Genomic DNA, 16,310 nt, shown 5'->3' on the forward strand with positions numbered 1-16,310 from the left:
CCTGCTCATTGCAGGGGGGTTGCACTAGGTGACCTTTAAAGGTCCCTTCCAACCCAAACCATTCTATGATGCAGTGATGCAGCTGAAACTGGCTCAGTCAAGTGACTGAAAGAAACTGAGAACAACACACTGCTGATAGTAATCGCACATAAGAGATAAGGCAGGTTTGGAGAGCATATTACAGGATACCACCAGCTTAAAAAAAATTCCCTACGTGATAGTGCTTGTGTATAAGAACCAACAGACAATCACCTCAAGAACTTCACTGATTTTGGTAAGAACTGAAAATTGAAACAGAGAAGCAGAGGGCATTTATAAGACTCCAAATGCTATCTATGGCTCAGGAAACCTTTAGTAAATCAATGCTGAAAAGTATTTCTTCTCAACTTGGTCACTACTCCAACTCTGTTTCAAACGCAACAACTGCTTCCCCAGTGCAGGACCCTCCACAACAGGAAGCAGGGACAGGAACTGTTCCCCAAAACAAAAAATAAGAAGGGAATGTGTAGGCAGAGAGAGCATCTAATTTGGGCAGAGATCATCCAGCTGCTGTATGCCACTGGGATATACAGTAATGGCAGTAACATCCCAAAGGGAGTGAGAAATGGGAAAAAGGAGCTCTTGACAACCTCACTTGAAAAGGTCTTAACTTGAATTGACAGAGTTGTAGCAGTAGCATTGTCTAGTCACATTTTCTCGACGGTTTCAGAATTTCAGTTGCACTACACTTTCTGTGGATAAAAACCTACGGTAGTAACACTCACGTAAGTAAGTTCTGATCATTTTTAAATGTAGATAATAACTGATCAGTCCCATGGAGTTTTAAATCAAAACTCTGGCAGACAGCTGTGGGAGAAAACAGTGTTTTCCCCCTTTAAGCAAGAAGGTCTACTATGTAATTCAACGGATAAAAGTGTATGGCACAACTACTAAGCGTGTGCCATTAGAAACTACTTAAACCTTTCAGTAAGTATGAGAAGGAGAAAAGTAGTGAATAGGAATGAAAAAGGAAAGTGGATGTTTTCTGATGCACAAGCAAAACAATTACAGAAGGAGAATTTCAGGGAATTGAGTTTGTATGCTCTATAATCAAATTGCTTTGTTGCCTTTTTGTTAAAATTCCCATGACCAGATACAAAAAGTTATTTTAGTGCATGCAAAAATATATTATGACTGCTCATGAAGATTAACCCTGGTTTAGCACAAGTATTTAATGCACAGAGACAGAGAAGTCTTTCAGGTACTGGTGAGAAGAAAAATGATAGTCCACAACACAGCAGTGAAAAGGAAAATGGACACTGGTGAGTAAACTGTCTCACTTCTTTAGCTCCATGTAAGCTGGATTTGGTATAAAGTAGACACCTAAAGCTGGGCATTCAGGAGCATGTGGCTCAGAACTGTGGGGAAAACGTAAGTATGGACAACTGATAAACATCATGAACTGTTAAGTACTTCTGAGTTAGTATGTCATTTTGATTATTTATTTTTCTCTTATTTTATCCGATTGCCTTATAGGTTCTACTATTTCTTAGTGCGCTTTTGCCAGTAGAAAGAATCAGGAATTTTTATTTTAGTATGGATGAATCCATCAAATGAGTTTTTAAGCCGATTTTTAGCCATTTCATTACGAACAACATGATAAAAAAATCTGCATGTATTTCACGTCTCTTTTTACTCTGAAAAACCGAAAGCGAGTAATATGCCCCATTACATACCAATCCCCTAGAACAGATTACATTTTCCTCATATAGCATCATGTTAAGACAGAGAATACCTTTGCCGTGACATTCTCCTTTCTTTGTCTAAACAGAAATGTAGTGTATCAATTTCTAAAAATACGCCAATTATAAAGGCTCAAATTAACTGAACTGGCCTTACATTTGTGTGAAGAAAAATAAACCTGTATTTTCATGCCATGGACCTGTATTTTCAGTGAATATTCTTCCTAAGTAGATAACATAAAATGAAACCTTTCTTTTTTTCTGAATTGGGAAGGGTGTTAAAAGGGTTATTAGCTTTTTGCTGACAGAATAACATTAACATATTTTCAAAAAATAACAAAAGATTTTTTTCTGTAATATACTAAGATATAACAAATACATTAAAAAAGCCTAAACAAAATAGTATGTTCACCTCCATTATGTGCAAGTTTGTGTTCCAGCTATATTTCACATGTTAAAAAATTAAACCCTACCTCCCTTTCCCCTCCCCAAACCAGACACAGAATTAAATTCAGTCTCTTTCCTGAAAGCCAAGAGATGGAGATTCTCGAATCTGTTCATCTGTTTCCAGTTCAGCTGTTCTTGCTCCTTAATCTTTTCCTCTAGTTTCTACTAGCACATTGACTAATGTCTGAATATTTAGTTCTAGAAAGGGGAGATAAAAAACATTTCATGTTATTTCACACAATACAGCAGAGAGAACATCAAAATGAAAGTTTTACTATTAACTAGCTACCTAGTTAATTAACTAATTCTAGTACCATAAGCAGAATTCACATTTGTCCAAACTCATGCCCAATGACAACTATACATAGCATATGCCCACCTCCCTTTAAATCCCTCTTATAATCTATTTCCAAGGGAGAATCTCTTATTTGAAGAGTATTTTACTATTTTTAACATTACAGAATATTTCTACAATAATTGGAAAAAATAATTTGTCATATAACAAACCAGCTCTTTGATAACATTTCTCTTTTGTTATCCCAATGTGTTTGATCCACATCTTCATCTATGATAATGCCATCCGAGTTTGGTTCTGCATGCATTCCAATATTTTTTCTTTATGCCAATACATACCCTTCCCACAGTTATCACCTCAAAAGTACTAACTCTGATCATGCTACAAGATGCTAGTTAGCAAGATGACCTAGGACAAACCTTTCAATTCAGGAAATTTTTGTGCTATCAACATTTCCTGCCACTCACAGCTCTATTTAGTTGTCAAGAGGCAAAGCCTCCTCAGAGAGGCAATTAGTGCCATTCTTCAACTGGTACAGATGTTGAGCAAAATGAACTCAACTCCTCTGAACGGACCATACTGTCTCTGCAACACGCAATTTCCTGCTTATGTTAAGCAATTATGTTGATGTAACTCATTTTACATGAGAACTAATCACAATCTTACTTTGAAGTGCTGGATAATATGGAGCCAACTGTTTGAGCATCCTGGTCATTGTAGGTATATCCTCTCCTCGTAGTCTATTCAAAATGTTGGGAGTAAGACCAACAGCATCTTCATCAAATATCTTATCTGAGCTTCTGAACTGCTGGTATTCTCTGTACGAACCACTGCCAGAAAATGAGTACTGATGTGAACTCCAATCACTCCTGTAGCCTGACTTGGGATGCCTGAATCCTTGACACCTAGATTCCTGGCTCCAGTTAGACTCCTGGTTCCAGCTAGAGCTCTGGTTCCAGCTAGAGTCCTCATTCCACCTAAAGTCCTCATTCCACCTACAGCCACCTCTCCCTGAAACAGCAGGAGTTGCAGAAGATGTACAAGTATTCACAGACTCCTCATTCTTGTAAGAGGAATAGCTTTGGAAAGGATAGTTTGTGGAATATCTTCCAGAAGGAGGATATGAGGCAGAAGAATTGGCATAGGGTAATCCTTGATCACTCATATGCCTTGCTTTTGTAAACGCTTGTTGATTCCCCCAGTTTGTACTTTCCCCGCCATATGAGATTCTGTTATCAGGGAGCTTACTTCCTCGCACATCGTTGGACATATATTCTGCTGAGTACTCACTCACTGGACTTGTCTCATAGGAACAGGCCCCACCAGCTGAATTACTGCCAGAAGCAGATCGGCTGAACTGTCTCAGCCATTCACTGATACCACTGGCAGGACTTCCAGTCTGAAGAGCAAGAGAGTCCCTGAGTGCAGACATCATTGCAAAGTCATCAGATCTTAGTCCATAAGAAGATGATCTGTCATCTGTTTGGTAACTGTATGAGTTAGCAGAAACAAAAGAATCATCTGCAGAACACTCTTCATACCGAGACAAATAACCTTGATTCCAGTTAGAATTTCCTGAAGGAATAAATAAATAGATGACACTAAAAGACAGCAAAATCTTAAGATATCAACCTAAAACACAACTACTTTGAGGGTTTTGAAGCGTTCTTCTCCTGTTCTTTTCCTATTTCCTTGCCTTTATGTCTTAACCTGAGTCCAGCATCTTTTCACCCAAAAAACCTCATGTTAAAGGTTAGGAAAGGTTACTGCTTGGATTCCCAAGAATCTTTGCTGTTGTAATACTATTCAGTGAGACAGAAGTGTTTTTAGACAGTCAAGGTTGAAGTCATTAAGATTTCAGAAAATGATATCCTGAACTGACTCTGTGGTGGTGTGCTCCCTCTCTGCTTAAAGCAACAGCCACCAGTAGTGGACGGGATGGCTGCACCTGGTTTAAGTTGGACTCAGGAGAGACAGATAACAATAGATAAGGGCCATAAATCTTGCTCAGCAGCTGAAGGCTAGTTAAGCATGAGCCAACTGAAATATGGCTGGTATGCAAATATGACTGTAAGTCAAGCATCTTACTCCATAAACAGTGGACAGCCCAGGGCCTGTTGAGCTCTCCTGCATGGCAACAGGCTGCACGCCAGGATCTCCCCTTGAGTAAGGACACCTCTCAAGGTTACTCCTTGAGGCTGAGAGAATCTTAACCGCACCAGATACTCAGTAAGTGAACTGGGAATAAGCACACCAAAACTTTGAAATCTTAGTTAAGTGATATAAAGTACTGAGTGTACACATATATAATCTTTTAGACATAAACCGCTGACCAAGTCTGGGACTAGGAGTGAATCCAGCCACACCCAGACTCCTCTCTGAGAAGGAGTTTAGCAACCAAGGGGGTCCCATTCTGAACCTTGTGACTCAATGGGAGGGTTTCCCTGACAGTTTTGTCTGATCCTGTTCTCTAGGCAGTAAATATCAAGTGAAATTTGCCATCGAATCTTGTTAAACCATTGCTGCATTTACTATAAGACTTTGTTAAATCGCTGTTTTATATCAATAAACATATTGCTACTTCTCTCTCATGAGTGAAGGGTGTCACTCCATCTGTGACTGACTCAAGGGGTAAAGACACACAGTGCTCTAGCAAAGTACTATGGCTGGCTGTAAAACTAAACTTTCACAATCTGTGCAGTGTTAAGAGTAAACTTAAACTAGAAGAATAAAATATCTAAATTACCTTTGGATTTTCCATATGGCTTATAGTGTTTTGGGATGCTTTTCCTTCCTGGAAACTCATCTTGAGCTATTGACATCAGTGGCCTCAGACTGTTAGTGTAATTAACCTAGGTAAAGGAAAAGGTCAGAATGTCTGTTTTTCAACTCAAATTTTGAGCATTCTAAAAAAAATAGCAAGTTCTCCATAGAAAGTTAGCAGAGTACAATTTCAGGTGACGGCAAGCTCCATATGAAAGGTGTGTTGTTCTGTTGTTCACAATTACCACATTAAACCACAATTTTCAACAGTATTATCTGGAAGAGGTACATGGCTGGAGAACAGAATAAAAGTGTCTGGGGAAAACAGTCACCTGTTTCAAATTACTTTATTGCCCCATGTCCCTCCAGATCACCTGGCTAAAATATAGAACTGGTACATGTGCAAATCCCGTCTCTAGCTGGGGAATGCAGAATGGAAAGCTCAGCTACTGCCTGAAATTAAGCTATGGCAACAATTTTTAACTAGCTCATGAGAACTGTATGATATTCAAATGCATGACATTTTTGAAAGTGTAGCGCTCAAAAAGGTGGTGGTGGCATTTGCACAAAGACAGTTACCACAGCTCAGCTTACATGGAATATATTATTAATTCCTAAGAAACCAGTCTGAAATAACTTTCAGAAAAACACATGCTGAATTTTGTGAACCAGTACCTGCCAGAGGTCTTGAGTCATTATTGTGCAGATTCTGGTCCTTCTTCAGAACCTTTTTCTACAAGTATTTAATTTTTATGTAAAGAAGCTAGGGAGGTTTGCAAGGGCCAACAGAAAGACAGTGTCCTGGTTTCAGCTGGGATAGAGACACGAACATCTTGCCTGCCTTAGTCTTAACAGATTAAATCTCTCAACTGGGAGCAGAGTACAAGTCACCAGAAATACTTATCCACATGCCCACAAAAGAAAGAGATGACACATTTGGGTAGCACTTAAAGCCTGATTAACCTTAGAAGAAAAGCTATCAAGCAAGGGACCAACTGCAAAGGAAGGATGATATTCAGACATCATAAAGCAAAAATGGTGCCCAGAACATAGTAAGAACGCATGTAAAAGAAAACTCAAACAGATGAAAGATGATGGAAAACTAACAGAAATGTGCCATGCAATGAATGTATTTGGTACTTAGAAATTATAAAAAAAATAAAGTATATTTAGCTGAGGGTTTTTGACCTATGCCTGAACTGTTGCAGTTTGGCAGGGTGTTAACACAATGAGTTCAACCACTCCTTTCCTCCCAATGGTAAAACAACTCTGGTCAAAATTAAGTTACTTACCGCTGCTTTCTTCTCACAAAAAGCCTTCAAAGCTTCTGTGAGTTCCTGTGTAATATGAACAACAAGTGTTGCTTCTGAGTCTGAGGTGATGTGAAAAGTCTCCTGATGAAAAACATGATTAGAATTGGTCATTAGGATGCTGAAGGGTCATATAAACAAACTGATCAAAGTTATATTTGATTTTGTTATAACCAAGTTTATACTGAGTTGATATATGACATATACATGTATACACACACGTATGAAAAAACAAAACTGTGAACATAATAATTGGCTTATAAAAGGTTGAACATAAACCTGGATGTCTGTGCCACTCCCATACTGTCAATCATGAACATTTTGTTCCAGATGGAGAAGGGCACAAGTCCTAAACTTATGTTGTCTGTGTAGAAAATTGAATAAAAGGTAAGCTTCAACACCATCAAATGCCTTCGATTCCCCCACTTTAGTAACAAAAAGATGGAAGTTTCCATTATTATCTTCCTACGTGTAATTTTGGGAATAAGAGATACCAAAAGATACTGATATAATTCTGTAAAGCACAGAGCACTTACGGCTGTCTTTTTAATATCCAAAGAGACTGATTAATAAGTATATGAAGTTATAAGTGATTACAGTAAGTTAAAAGAATATAGGCAGTCTGCCATAAAGAATAGCTGTGATTTCTGTAGGTAAAAATCAATTAACTGTCTACTAAGCATTTTTGGTAGTTTGTTGATTGTCCCCAGGCTTGCTTTTTCTCTACCTCTTCCTAAAGTCACAAGTAACCACAGCTTAAGAGAAAAACAAGAAAAACTGAAAGAGGAAAAAAAAAAATCTCTTCAGTTGGTAATGAAGCACACATCTCAAAACATTCTACTTGTGATTTCAGTGTATAAACACAATTCAGACTCAAATTAAATTTTGTAATTGCCGTAGGTACAGAACATGACTTTCATGGAGTAAAATGGTGAATATAAATGGTCAGATATTTTCACAACATAAACCCAAAAGACTTACTCAGCTTACTATGCCACTGCCAACAGCAACTGAACTGATAAAATTTCCCCACTCCAACACCAGCAGCCGTGCTCTAGTACCACCCAGTTTCACCTGGCTGTCCGGTTCTGCAGCAGCAGCAGCACCAGTCACAGCATCACAGGCAGCAAGACCGGACTGGCTCCTCTCATTCAGCGTTATCATAAATCCCATTAGATATGGGCAGCCAAGAGCACCTGAGCAATATCAGTGCTGCTAATGCTGCTTGTCAGGGTGGCTCCTCAGCAGAGTGAAGAATGATCCAGAGAACAGGTAAGAGAGCTCACATTTAATCTAGCAAGCTGTTCTGCGCTGACATACTGCTACAGTCACACTAGTTTTTCAAAGAAAATATTCATTGCAATAGTCACAATATTCATTGCATCATACTGGTGAAACTGCACCGCTCTCATCACAATTTTACATACATACCAAGAATTCTAGAGCTTTCTGTTTCCGAACAGGATCATTCTGTGGGATTGGAGAACGGGGAAGAAAAATTAAGACTGAATACTACAGTATTTATTGCATCATCTTGTACAAAACAAGATCTTTTAATCTTTTGTCCAACAACAAGGGTCAACACAAAGAAAAGATAGTAATTTTAGCTCACAGCCATAAACATATAACATTGCAGTCTCGATAGCAATTAGGTAGCAGCTACTACAAATAAAACTGCATTACTTCCAACACTGGGAAGAACACATTTCACACCTAAGCTACATACCTACAACAGCTATCTTTCCCAGGCTTTCCTCACTCAGGTCCTACCTCATGTTTAAAAAAAGTCAAGTGCGCAGCTGCAGTTAGCCTAGTACCTGACCAGCCTGAGGCCTAAAAGAGCAAGACATCACCACAGAATACATCAGATTACAGAACAACCTCTGCCACTAAGATAAAAGTGAGGTAGTTTTCAGTGTTTGCGCCCAGTGCTATTCAGGACAGCTACTTGAGAGATCATCTTGAGTTTCACCTCTGAGTTAGAAAAAAGGACTGTAAATCTTTAGAGATATCTTAAGATTTAAACCAAACCTTCAGTATAGAATACCTTTGATCTGAAGAGGGACAAAACAAAGAAGTGGAGACTGCAGCACAGGTTGGGAGACCTGGCCTGCAGACACTGGGTCTGAGACTCCCAGTGACTTTGAACAGGAATTATGAGAACTAAGATGGATGAGTATCCTGATGTACAGTTTTCATTTCCCCTCTGCTGTGATGAACACAAAAGTCTGGTCATTAAGTCAATTATTTTGCTTCTGCAATAATATTAATAAAATAGCAAATGAAGCCAAAGAGGAAAAGTTTTTCAGAAAAATGAAAAGCAAGCATAAGACACTTGCAGAATTACTACCTCTACATACCTCATACTTATAATCATCTTCCCACCTTAAAAAGAAAGAGATGACAATATTAAGATACATTCTATAGACTACTTAAAAGTTATGCTTACTCATAGTATCTAAAATCAAAATATCTCAATTTCCAAATTCGTATACAGTGGTAACTGTAAGCTGTAACTGGTAACAGCTTGAAATTTGAAATGCAATTTCTTTGTGTGCAAGTACATCAGACTGCTATTGAACTGCATAACCAGTGCAATATTTCCAAAGTCACAGCTACTATTTCCTCACAGACAGAAAGGAACAATTTACACAAAAGGAATAAGCACAGTGGAAAGACAATATAAAATATTTTCCCCATACGTGATGATGGTTGTTATGGAAAAGTAGATCTATTTAATAAATAAGGAAATTTAAAAAAAAAAAAAAATCTCTTGATTCTCCTGTGGGGGTAGTATTCTCACCTTGCCTTCTTCTTTGATGGGGCTAGAAAATTAAAAAGAATTATTAGCAACATCATAGGGTTTCTACTGTATTACTATAATAGAAGCATTACACAAACAGAACAGGTACTGGACCTGCAGTGGCTGCAGTTTCTTTAAAGGGCAAGATTCAGCAGCCTAAACCTAGGCACATACTGCCATTTTAGAAACCACCAGGCATCCTTGATGAAAGGGCTATGGGAGACTTGTGCCCTAACAGCTTTGCAGGGCACCCTACAGTATCTGTAGTCAGGCAGCTGAATCCCACACAAGAAGTCAGTATGGACTGAGGTGTGCATGCCTCCTCTATGCAAAAAGTGAAAAGGTTTGGGTTTTTTATTTCTGTGAACATACCAGTGAACCTCAAAGCTGCACATAAAATAACGCAGTCTCCAACAAGAAGTTGTGGAGATTAGAATGTCTAATCATCTCTCTTGCCAGTAGAGTGTATAAGCATGAGGAAGGAGGGAAAGCTCAGTAAAGCAAGGTAGTCTAAGACAGTAACTACGCTTCAGAGAATCAGCTACTGCATGGTACATAACTTATCACTTTGTAAGTATTTATCCTGTTCAGGGATAAGCAACAGGACAAAATTCTCAGGACAAATGACGTCTTTGCCCCTACAATATGAGGCTGAAAGACTCACGTTACTGTTTTAACCACCTGATGTTGAACATATGTTGATGAGTTGGTGGTAGAGTTGCCATCCCTGGAGGTGTTTAAGAGTCAGGCTGACATAGCACTGAGGGATATGGTGTAGTTGGGAACTGTCAGTGTTAGGTTAATGGTTGGACTAGATGATCTTCAAGGTCTTTTCCAACCTAGATGATTCTGTGAGTTGCAAGAAGTTGCACTGTAGGTCCCAAAGTTTTCCAAATGTCAGGATAGAAAAGGACTGACACCATTTCACAGAAGATATTCAGTGAATTAAGAATCATGGAAATGTAGGATGAGAAGGACATCTGCATGCAGAATCACAGAATCATAAAAAAGTTTAAGTTGGAAGAGACCTCTGAAGGTCATCTAGTCCAGCCTGAGAGGTAAGAGAAAACTACTACAGGAGTGATAACAGAAACCAAACAATTAACTGTAAGATGAGGACACTGACAATTAGAATAATTTTCCTTTAATTATTCAATTTGTGCTGTCTTTCCAGTAAGTCTCCAAAATCCTCCCTGTTTGAAAAGAAGATGGGTGGAGACAAGGAGTGCTACTCAGTGGTTGGAAACTTCACCTTACTTAAGCAAATGCTGAAGTTCTGCTCACTGTGAGAAAGACTAGCCTCAAGATGAGATCAGGCTGCTTAGGCCCAAGTCCGGTTGAGTTTTAGAAGTCTTCAAGAATGGCAATTACCCACCTTTTTGGGTAGGCAATTTCAGTGCTTGATCACTCACTGTGCAGAATTTTCTGAATGTTCAATCAGTATTTCTTTTATTGCAGTCTGTGAACGTTGCCACGTGTTCTTTCCCTGTGCACCTTCTCAAAGTCTGGCTCCTTCTCTGTAGCCTTGCTTTAAGCAGCAGAAGACAGTAATTAGATCCCTTCCTTAGCTGCTGCCTTCTCCAAGGTAATCAAACCCACCTGCCTAAAGTTGTCCTCCGTATCATATGGTCTAGTCTCCTCACGATCTTTTGTCGCTGGTGAGTCCTCTGCTGACTCTTTCCACTTCACCAAAATTGTTCATATACACAGGACACAGTATTCCAGAAGCAGTTTAAGGAGTCCTTAACAGAAGGGAATAAGCACTTCCCTCAAACTGCTGGCTACACTTTTGCTAATGCAGTCCAGTATGCTGCTAGCCTTCATTACATCAAGAGTGCACTGCTGATTCATGTTCATACTGTTGTATATCAAATCCTGCAAGTTCATAAGATTTTCCCCCCAGCCCAATAGTATCCAGTCTGTATCCAGCAGGGTGTTGCTCCACCCCAGGTGTAAGACTCCACATGTACCTTTGCTGAACTTCAGGAGGTTTCTAACAGGCCATTTCACCAGCTTGTTGAGATCCCTCTGAATGGCAGTCTTGCTCTACCACATATCAGGCATTCCCCCAATTTGACACTATCTGCAAATTTGACAATGTTGTATTCTAGCCCATTATCCAGGTCATGAATGCACACACTGAATAGTGCTGGCCCCAGAAGAAACCACTGAGGAATGCCACTAGTAACTGGCCAACACACTTAAAATCACCAACAACTTCTCTGAGCCTAGCAGTTCAGCCACCTTTTACCCACCCTGTTGACTTACCTTATCTCCTCAGTTTGGCTGTAAGTATAACGTGGGAGACTGTGCTCGAAGCTTTGCTAAAGTTAAAATGACATCCATCCTTCTTCCCCTGTCCACAAAGCCAGCCCATGTCATTGCAAAACACAATCAGGCTGGTCAAATCCAGTTTGTCCATGGTAAATCCACACTGGCTATTTCCAGTCACCTTCTTGACCTTCACACACTAGTAAATGACATCCAATGAGGACTTGTCCCATAATTTTTTATAAAGTATGAGACAGTCTGTAACCACATTTTACTTTTGAAGATAAGTACATTTGGATTTTTTCAGGTCCCCAAGGAACTCCTCTGATCACTGTCACCTTTCAAAGACCTTCTGAGGGAGCAGACAGCTCCCTCAACACCAGAAGCATCCCTTTTTGTCCTATGGCCTTGTACATGCTCAATTTGCTCTTCCGTAAACTGATCCTTCTCTACAGTGGGTGATGCCACTCTCCCTTAGGCTTTACAACTTACACACAAAGATCTGAGAGCGGACTTTCTCAGTAAAGACCAAGGCAAAGAAAGCTACAAATATCTCAGCCTCTTCCATGGCTTTCTTCGCCAGGCTACTTGCTCAGCAGCAGGCCCACATCATCTTTTGCTGCTGTCATAGCTGCAGAAGCCTTCCTGTTGCCCTTCATATTCCTTTCACCTCCAGGAAAGCTTTGCCTTCTTAATTTCACCCCAAATACATTTGCAATTCTTACACATTTCTTCTCGGCAGCCTGCCTCTGCTTCTGTTCTCTGTATGCTTCCTTTTAGCATTTAAGATCAGCTGGGAGTTCCCTGCTCAAACACGCTAGCCACCTGCTATTCCTGCACATAACTCTTGGACAGCAGAATGGATCGTTTCTGCTCTTTAAGGAGGTTCTCCCTGAAGACTGATTAGCTCTTCTGGGCTTCTTTTCCTTTCAAAGCAGCCTCTCAAGGGATCCTGACTACCAATTTTCTGAAGAAGCTGAAGTCTGTTTTCCTGAAGCCCAAGGTCATTAGTCTGATATGTAACTTCCTCATTCCCAGAAGGGTTTTAACCTGTATCATCTCATGATCACTCCAATTAAGGCTGCCATTGACCATCACATTCCTGACTCTTCTCCTGCTCTGTAAAACACTTCCTCCTGTTGACTTATCCAGCACCTGCTTGAAAAACCGGCCTTGACTCACTTTTGGTTTGCAACTTGCTGCTTTTACCACAAAAGTCAGTCCCCCCAGGAAAACTGGAACCTGCAATTGGGAGATTTCTTCCCGTTATGTAAAGACAGCCTTACAGACTGCTTGTTCACGGGGGGCAGACATCTACTGTGATGTTGTTCTTGTTGGCCTTCCCTCTCGTCCTCACCCATAAGACCTCAACAACCACCAGCCATGGCTCTATACAGAAAAGGTGCTCTTGCATCCAGCACAACTTCTACTGTCATGTTCTGTGCCACCTTTCATAAGGAGCCTGTATCCATCCATTACAGCACTCCAGTCGTACAAGCTATTGCGTTACATCTCTGCAATCCTGATGGTGTCACAGCTCTGTGACCACACAATAACTTCCAGTTCCACCATCTAGTCCAACCTCCCACTTGAAGCAGGACTACTGCTAACATTAAGATTCTAGTTTTGTGTAGCCAGGTCTTGAAAACCCCCAAGGATGAAGAGTTCACTACCTACGGATAACCTGTTCCAGTGCTGCACTAACCTCTAGGAAAGAAGTTTTTCCTGAGTTCAGCTTCTCACACTGCCATCTGTGGCTGCCATCTCATTACATTGCCTGTGATTACCAACAGCTTTGGCTTTGTCATCTTTGTAGCCATCTACAGCTGTTTGAAGGGCAGTTATAAGATCACCCCTTACCCTCCTCTTTCCCATTCTAAACAAGCCTGGCTCCCTCTAACCCTCATCCTAGGTACATGCTCTTGATCCCTGAGAGTCTTCATAATCTTCTGCTGGATCTCTCCAATTTCTCCATCTTCCCCCTGAACTAGAAGGAACAAAACTGGTCCTGGACACAGTATTCCAAGTTTTGTCTTACCAGCATCAAACATTAGGGGATAAGACTGTTCTTCAATCTGCTGCCTGTGCTCCTCCTGAAGTATCACAGTATCAGATTTGCCTTATGTGCAATGAGAGCGTTCTCTTGGCTTATATTCAGCTTGGCATCCACCACAACCATCAAGTGCTTTTTAGCAAGATTGATCAGTCTGTCACTTCCCATCCGGTACTGACACATGGAGTTATCACTTCCCCACTGAACATACAGACAAGCTTCTCCAGGTATCTGTTATAACTTCAAGGAAGCAGTAATTCAATAAGAAAAGCCTGGTCCAAAATAGCAAAGTCAGTCTCTGGATTTATTTCCAGTTTGCTGCCATATTCTATAGCAGCACTAAGAGCAGTTTTCAGAAAGGAAAAAAAAATGACACAGGCAGAATTCAGAGACTGAACTAGACCAGAACTTCGTATGTATACTACCACACTGTGCTCATACACAGTGTCATAAGGCCTTCAAGCTAACTCCCTACTTTGAGTAACTGGTTATAGGAATTACCTTAATAAGATAGTATTTTTAATCTGAAGCCCAAGACAAAATACTGATCATCTCTCTTCATTAGGGAATAAAGAAATATCATAACTTTTCCTTTTAAGAAAAGCAACCAATCACTTTAAGGTCTCTCATACATACAGATATGAAAAAAAGAATACATAACCTTATCCTAGTTTTGCATATGATTTCTGCAGCAGCCAAAATTCGGTGTTAATGTCTATTTTGTCACTTACAAAGCAGTACATGCCACCAAATGGCCTTTCTTAATTGTATCTTCAAACTCACTCTTGCTTTCAGAATGGAGCTTGAAGCTGGAAGTCATTCTCTGCTAAATATGATCTAGTCTGAAGACACACAGCTGCTAAACCAGTAAGCAAGATTTTCTTCTAAATAACTAGAGTTTTTTTACTTTGGAATTCACCACCTAACCAGAGCAAACCTCAATACTGAATGACACAACACTTCCGCAGCTAACTTCACTCTTGCCTGTTCCTCCAATTCTTCATATCCTATAGGACTGGGCGGGATCACTCTTTTTGATGTTCCAGTTTGATATCTGAGCATGTCTTCCAGTTCTATAGAAGTCAGTAAATGTTGATGTCAATTTACTCTGAACTGAGAATTACTGAGCTAGATTACTGGGTCACTTCTTCACAAGAGACAAACAGAGCTCAACGGACCTCATAAAGGGTCTCTGCCACCTTGTTTTGCAGAACAACATAAAAAGGTACAATCCACAGAAGCCATCAACGATCGCTCCAAAAAAAAAAAAAAACCACCACTGTTATGGTAGGCACCTACAGCAGGATTCACACTGACAAACTGTTGATCTCAGCAACTTTCACCCATTTCAACCAAACTGGTATTAGTACTAGGGTCAAAAGGTAGCAAGTAGATATTTCTTCAGGTTGGCATTGTTAAGCATCAATGGCACATCTACAGTAACAAAGAATGTAACTCAAACATACTGTATGAAGGAAGATGCAATTTATATGTTTGAGGGTTTGGTTTCCATTGCTTGTTCCAATGGACTTGCTAAAGAACTCTAACTTCCACTTTTACCAGTGATTCACCCCAGATGTGGAGGCAGCTTTGTCAGCTTATTCAGAGAAACCCATCAAATACGATTTTCCCATACTTTTTCACTTTCCTTGATTAGCAAATTACTGTTGTTATCTTAAATACCTCCAGAACCAAGCAGTTAAAAAAATGTCTAAGAAATACTGCAAGTCTGGCAATTCCCTTCTTCCCTCATTTCAAATGCATAAAAACTGGAAAATCTCTGAAAATGTTTTGTGCTGTTACAAGTTGAACATTTTAAATCAGTCAACCGCTTTGAGTTCAACTACTAACTCAAATTAGGCTAATTCAAATTATCAATTATGTCAAATCTATTACATTCAATAATTCATAGACTTACGTGAGGTACTTGGTCTTATGTAACCTTCAATCTAGGAACAGAAATAGTTTCATATCAGATTTTCTGATTAGTATTTCGTAACAAGTCTCTACTGCAACTGCTTTCAGAAACGTAACAAGTATTTTTATTTGTCCCAGTATAGTGTAGCCCATAATTTCATAGATATATATTCTGGTAAATATAAATGAAGTTTGAGATAAAATTTGCTTACATTTGAGAAAATTTAAGTTACAAAACTTCAATGATTTTTAAGTAAAGCAATAAAATTTCTGAACCACTGAATTCAGACTGGACATTTTCTATCTAAAAAACCTGACTTCTTAAAAATAAAAAACTTTGCTTTTTCAGATTAATTTCAATACTACTGTTCTTTTCTCCTGAATTTTTAGGGCAACTTTAAGTTAAGCCTTAATTTGACTTAATACTACACTTCCTAGAAACACACAGAAATTTAACAAGCTTTGTCAGCAGTACTTTTAAAATTTACTAGGTCAAGAATACACACACTGATAAAAGACTCATTACCAGATACTTTACATTTACTTCCAATTACCTTATACATTTTCAGTCCTTCGGTCTTCTCTAGCTCTCCTGCTATCCGTCTGAGAAATGAAACTTTGCATTCTTTTACCTCTGTTGTCTCTCTCTTCATTTTACCTGGAAATTCTTTAGACTGTTGACAAAAACAGCTTGAAATGGTCAATATCAAAATTTAAAAATTGGCATGTT

The 16,310-nt window shown here is 39.4% G+C and overlaps 1 protein-coding gene across 1 annotated transcript in view; it reads right to left on the bottom strand.

The window, feature by feature from the left end:
- Positions 1-1,459: 1,459 nt before the first annotated feature.
- LOC141946488 (uncharacterized) overlaps positions 1,460-16,310 on the bottom strand; it is a 35,426-nt gene continuing 20,575 nt past the window's right edge. Inside the window, exons 8-16 of the mRNA XM_074876360.1 lie at positions 16,135-16,254; positions 15,582-15,612; positions 9,340-9,361; positions 8,897-8,921; positions 7,968-8,006; positions 6,519-6,620; positions 5,210-5,315; positions 3,130-4,038; positions 1,460-2,366 (exon numbers count right to left, since the gene is read on the bottom strand). Of these exons, the coding sequence (XP_074732461.1) occupies positions 2,311-2,366; positions 3,130-4,038; positions 5,210-5,315; positions 6,519-6,620; positions 7,968-8,006; positions 8,897-8,921; positions 9,340-9,361; positions 15,582-15,612; positions 16,135-16,254 (1,410 nt within the window). The 3' untranslated portion in view covers positions 1,460-2,310. The remainder of the gene's footprint in view (positions 2,367-3,129; positions 4,039-5,209; positions 5,316-6,518; positions 6,621-7,967; positions 8,007-8,896; positions 8,922-9,339; positions 9,362-15,581; positions 15,613-16,134; positions 16,255-16,310) is intronic.

Source organism: Strix uralensis, chromosome 1, assembly GCF_047716275.1.
Source record: "Strix uralensis isolate ZFMK-TIS-50842 chromosome 1, bStrUra1, whole genome shotgun sequence".
NCBI classification, from domain to species: Eukaryota; Metazoa; Chordata; class Aves; order Strigiformes; family Strigidae; genus Strix; species Strix uralensis.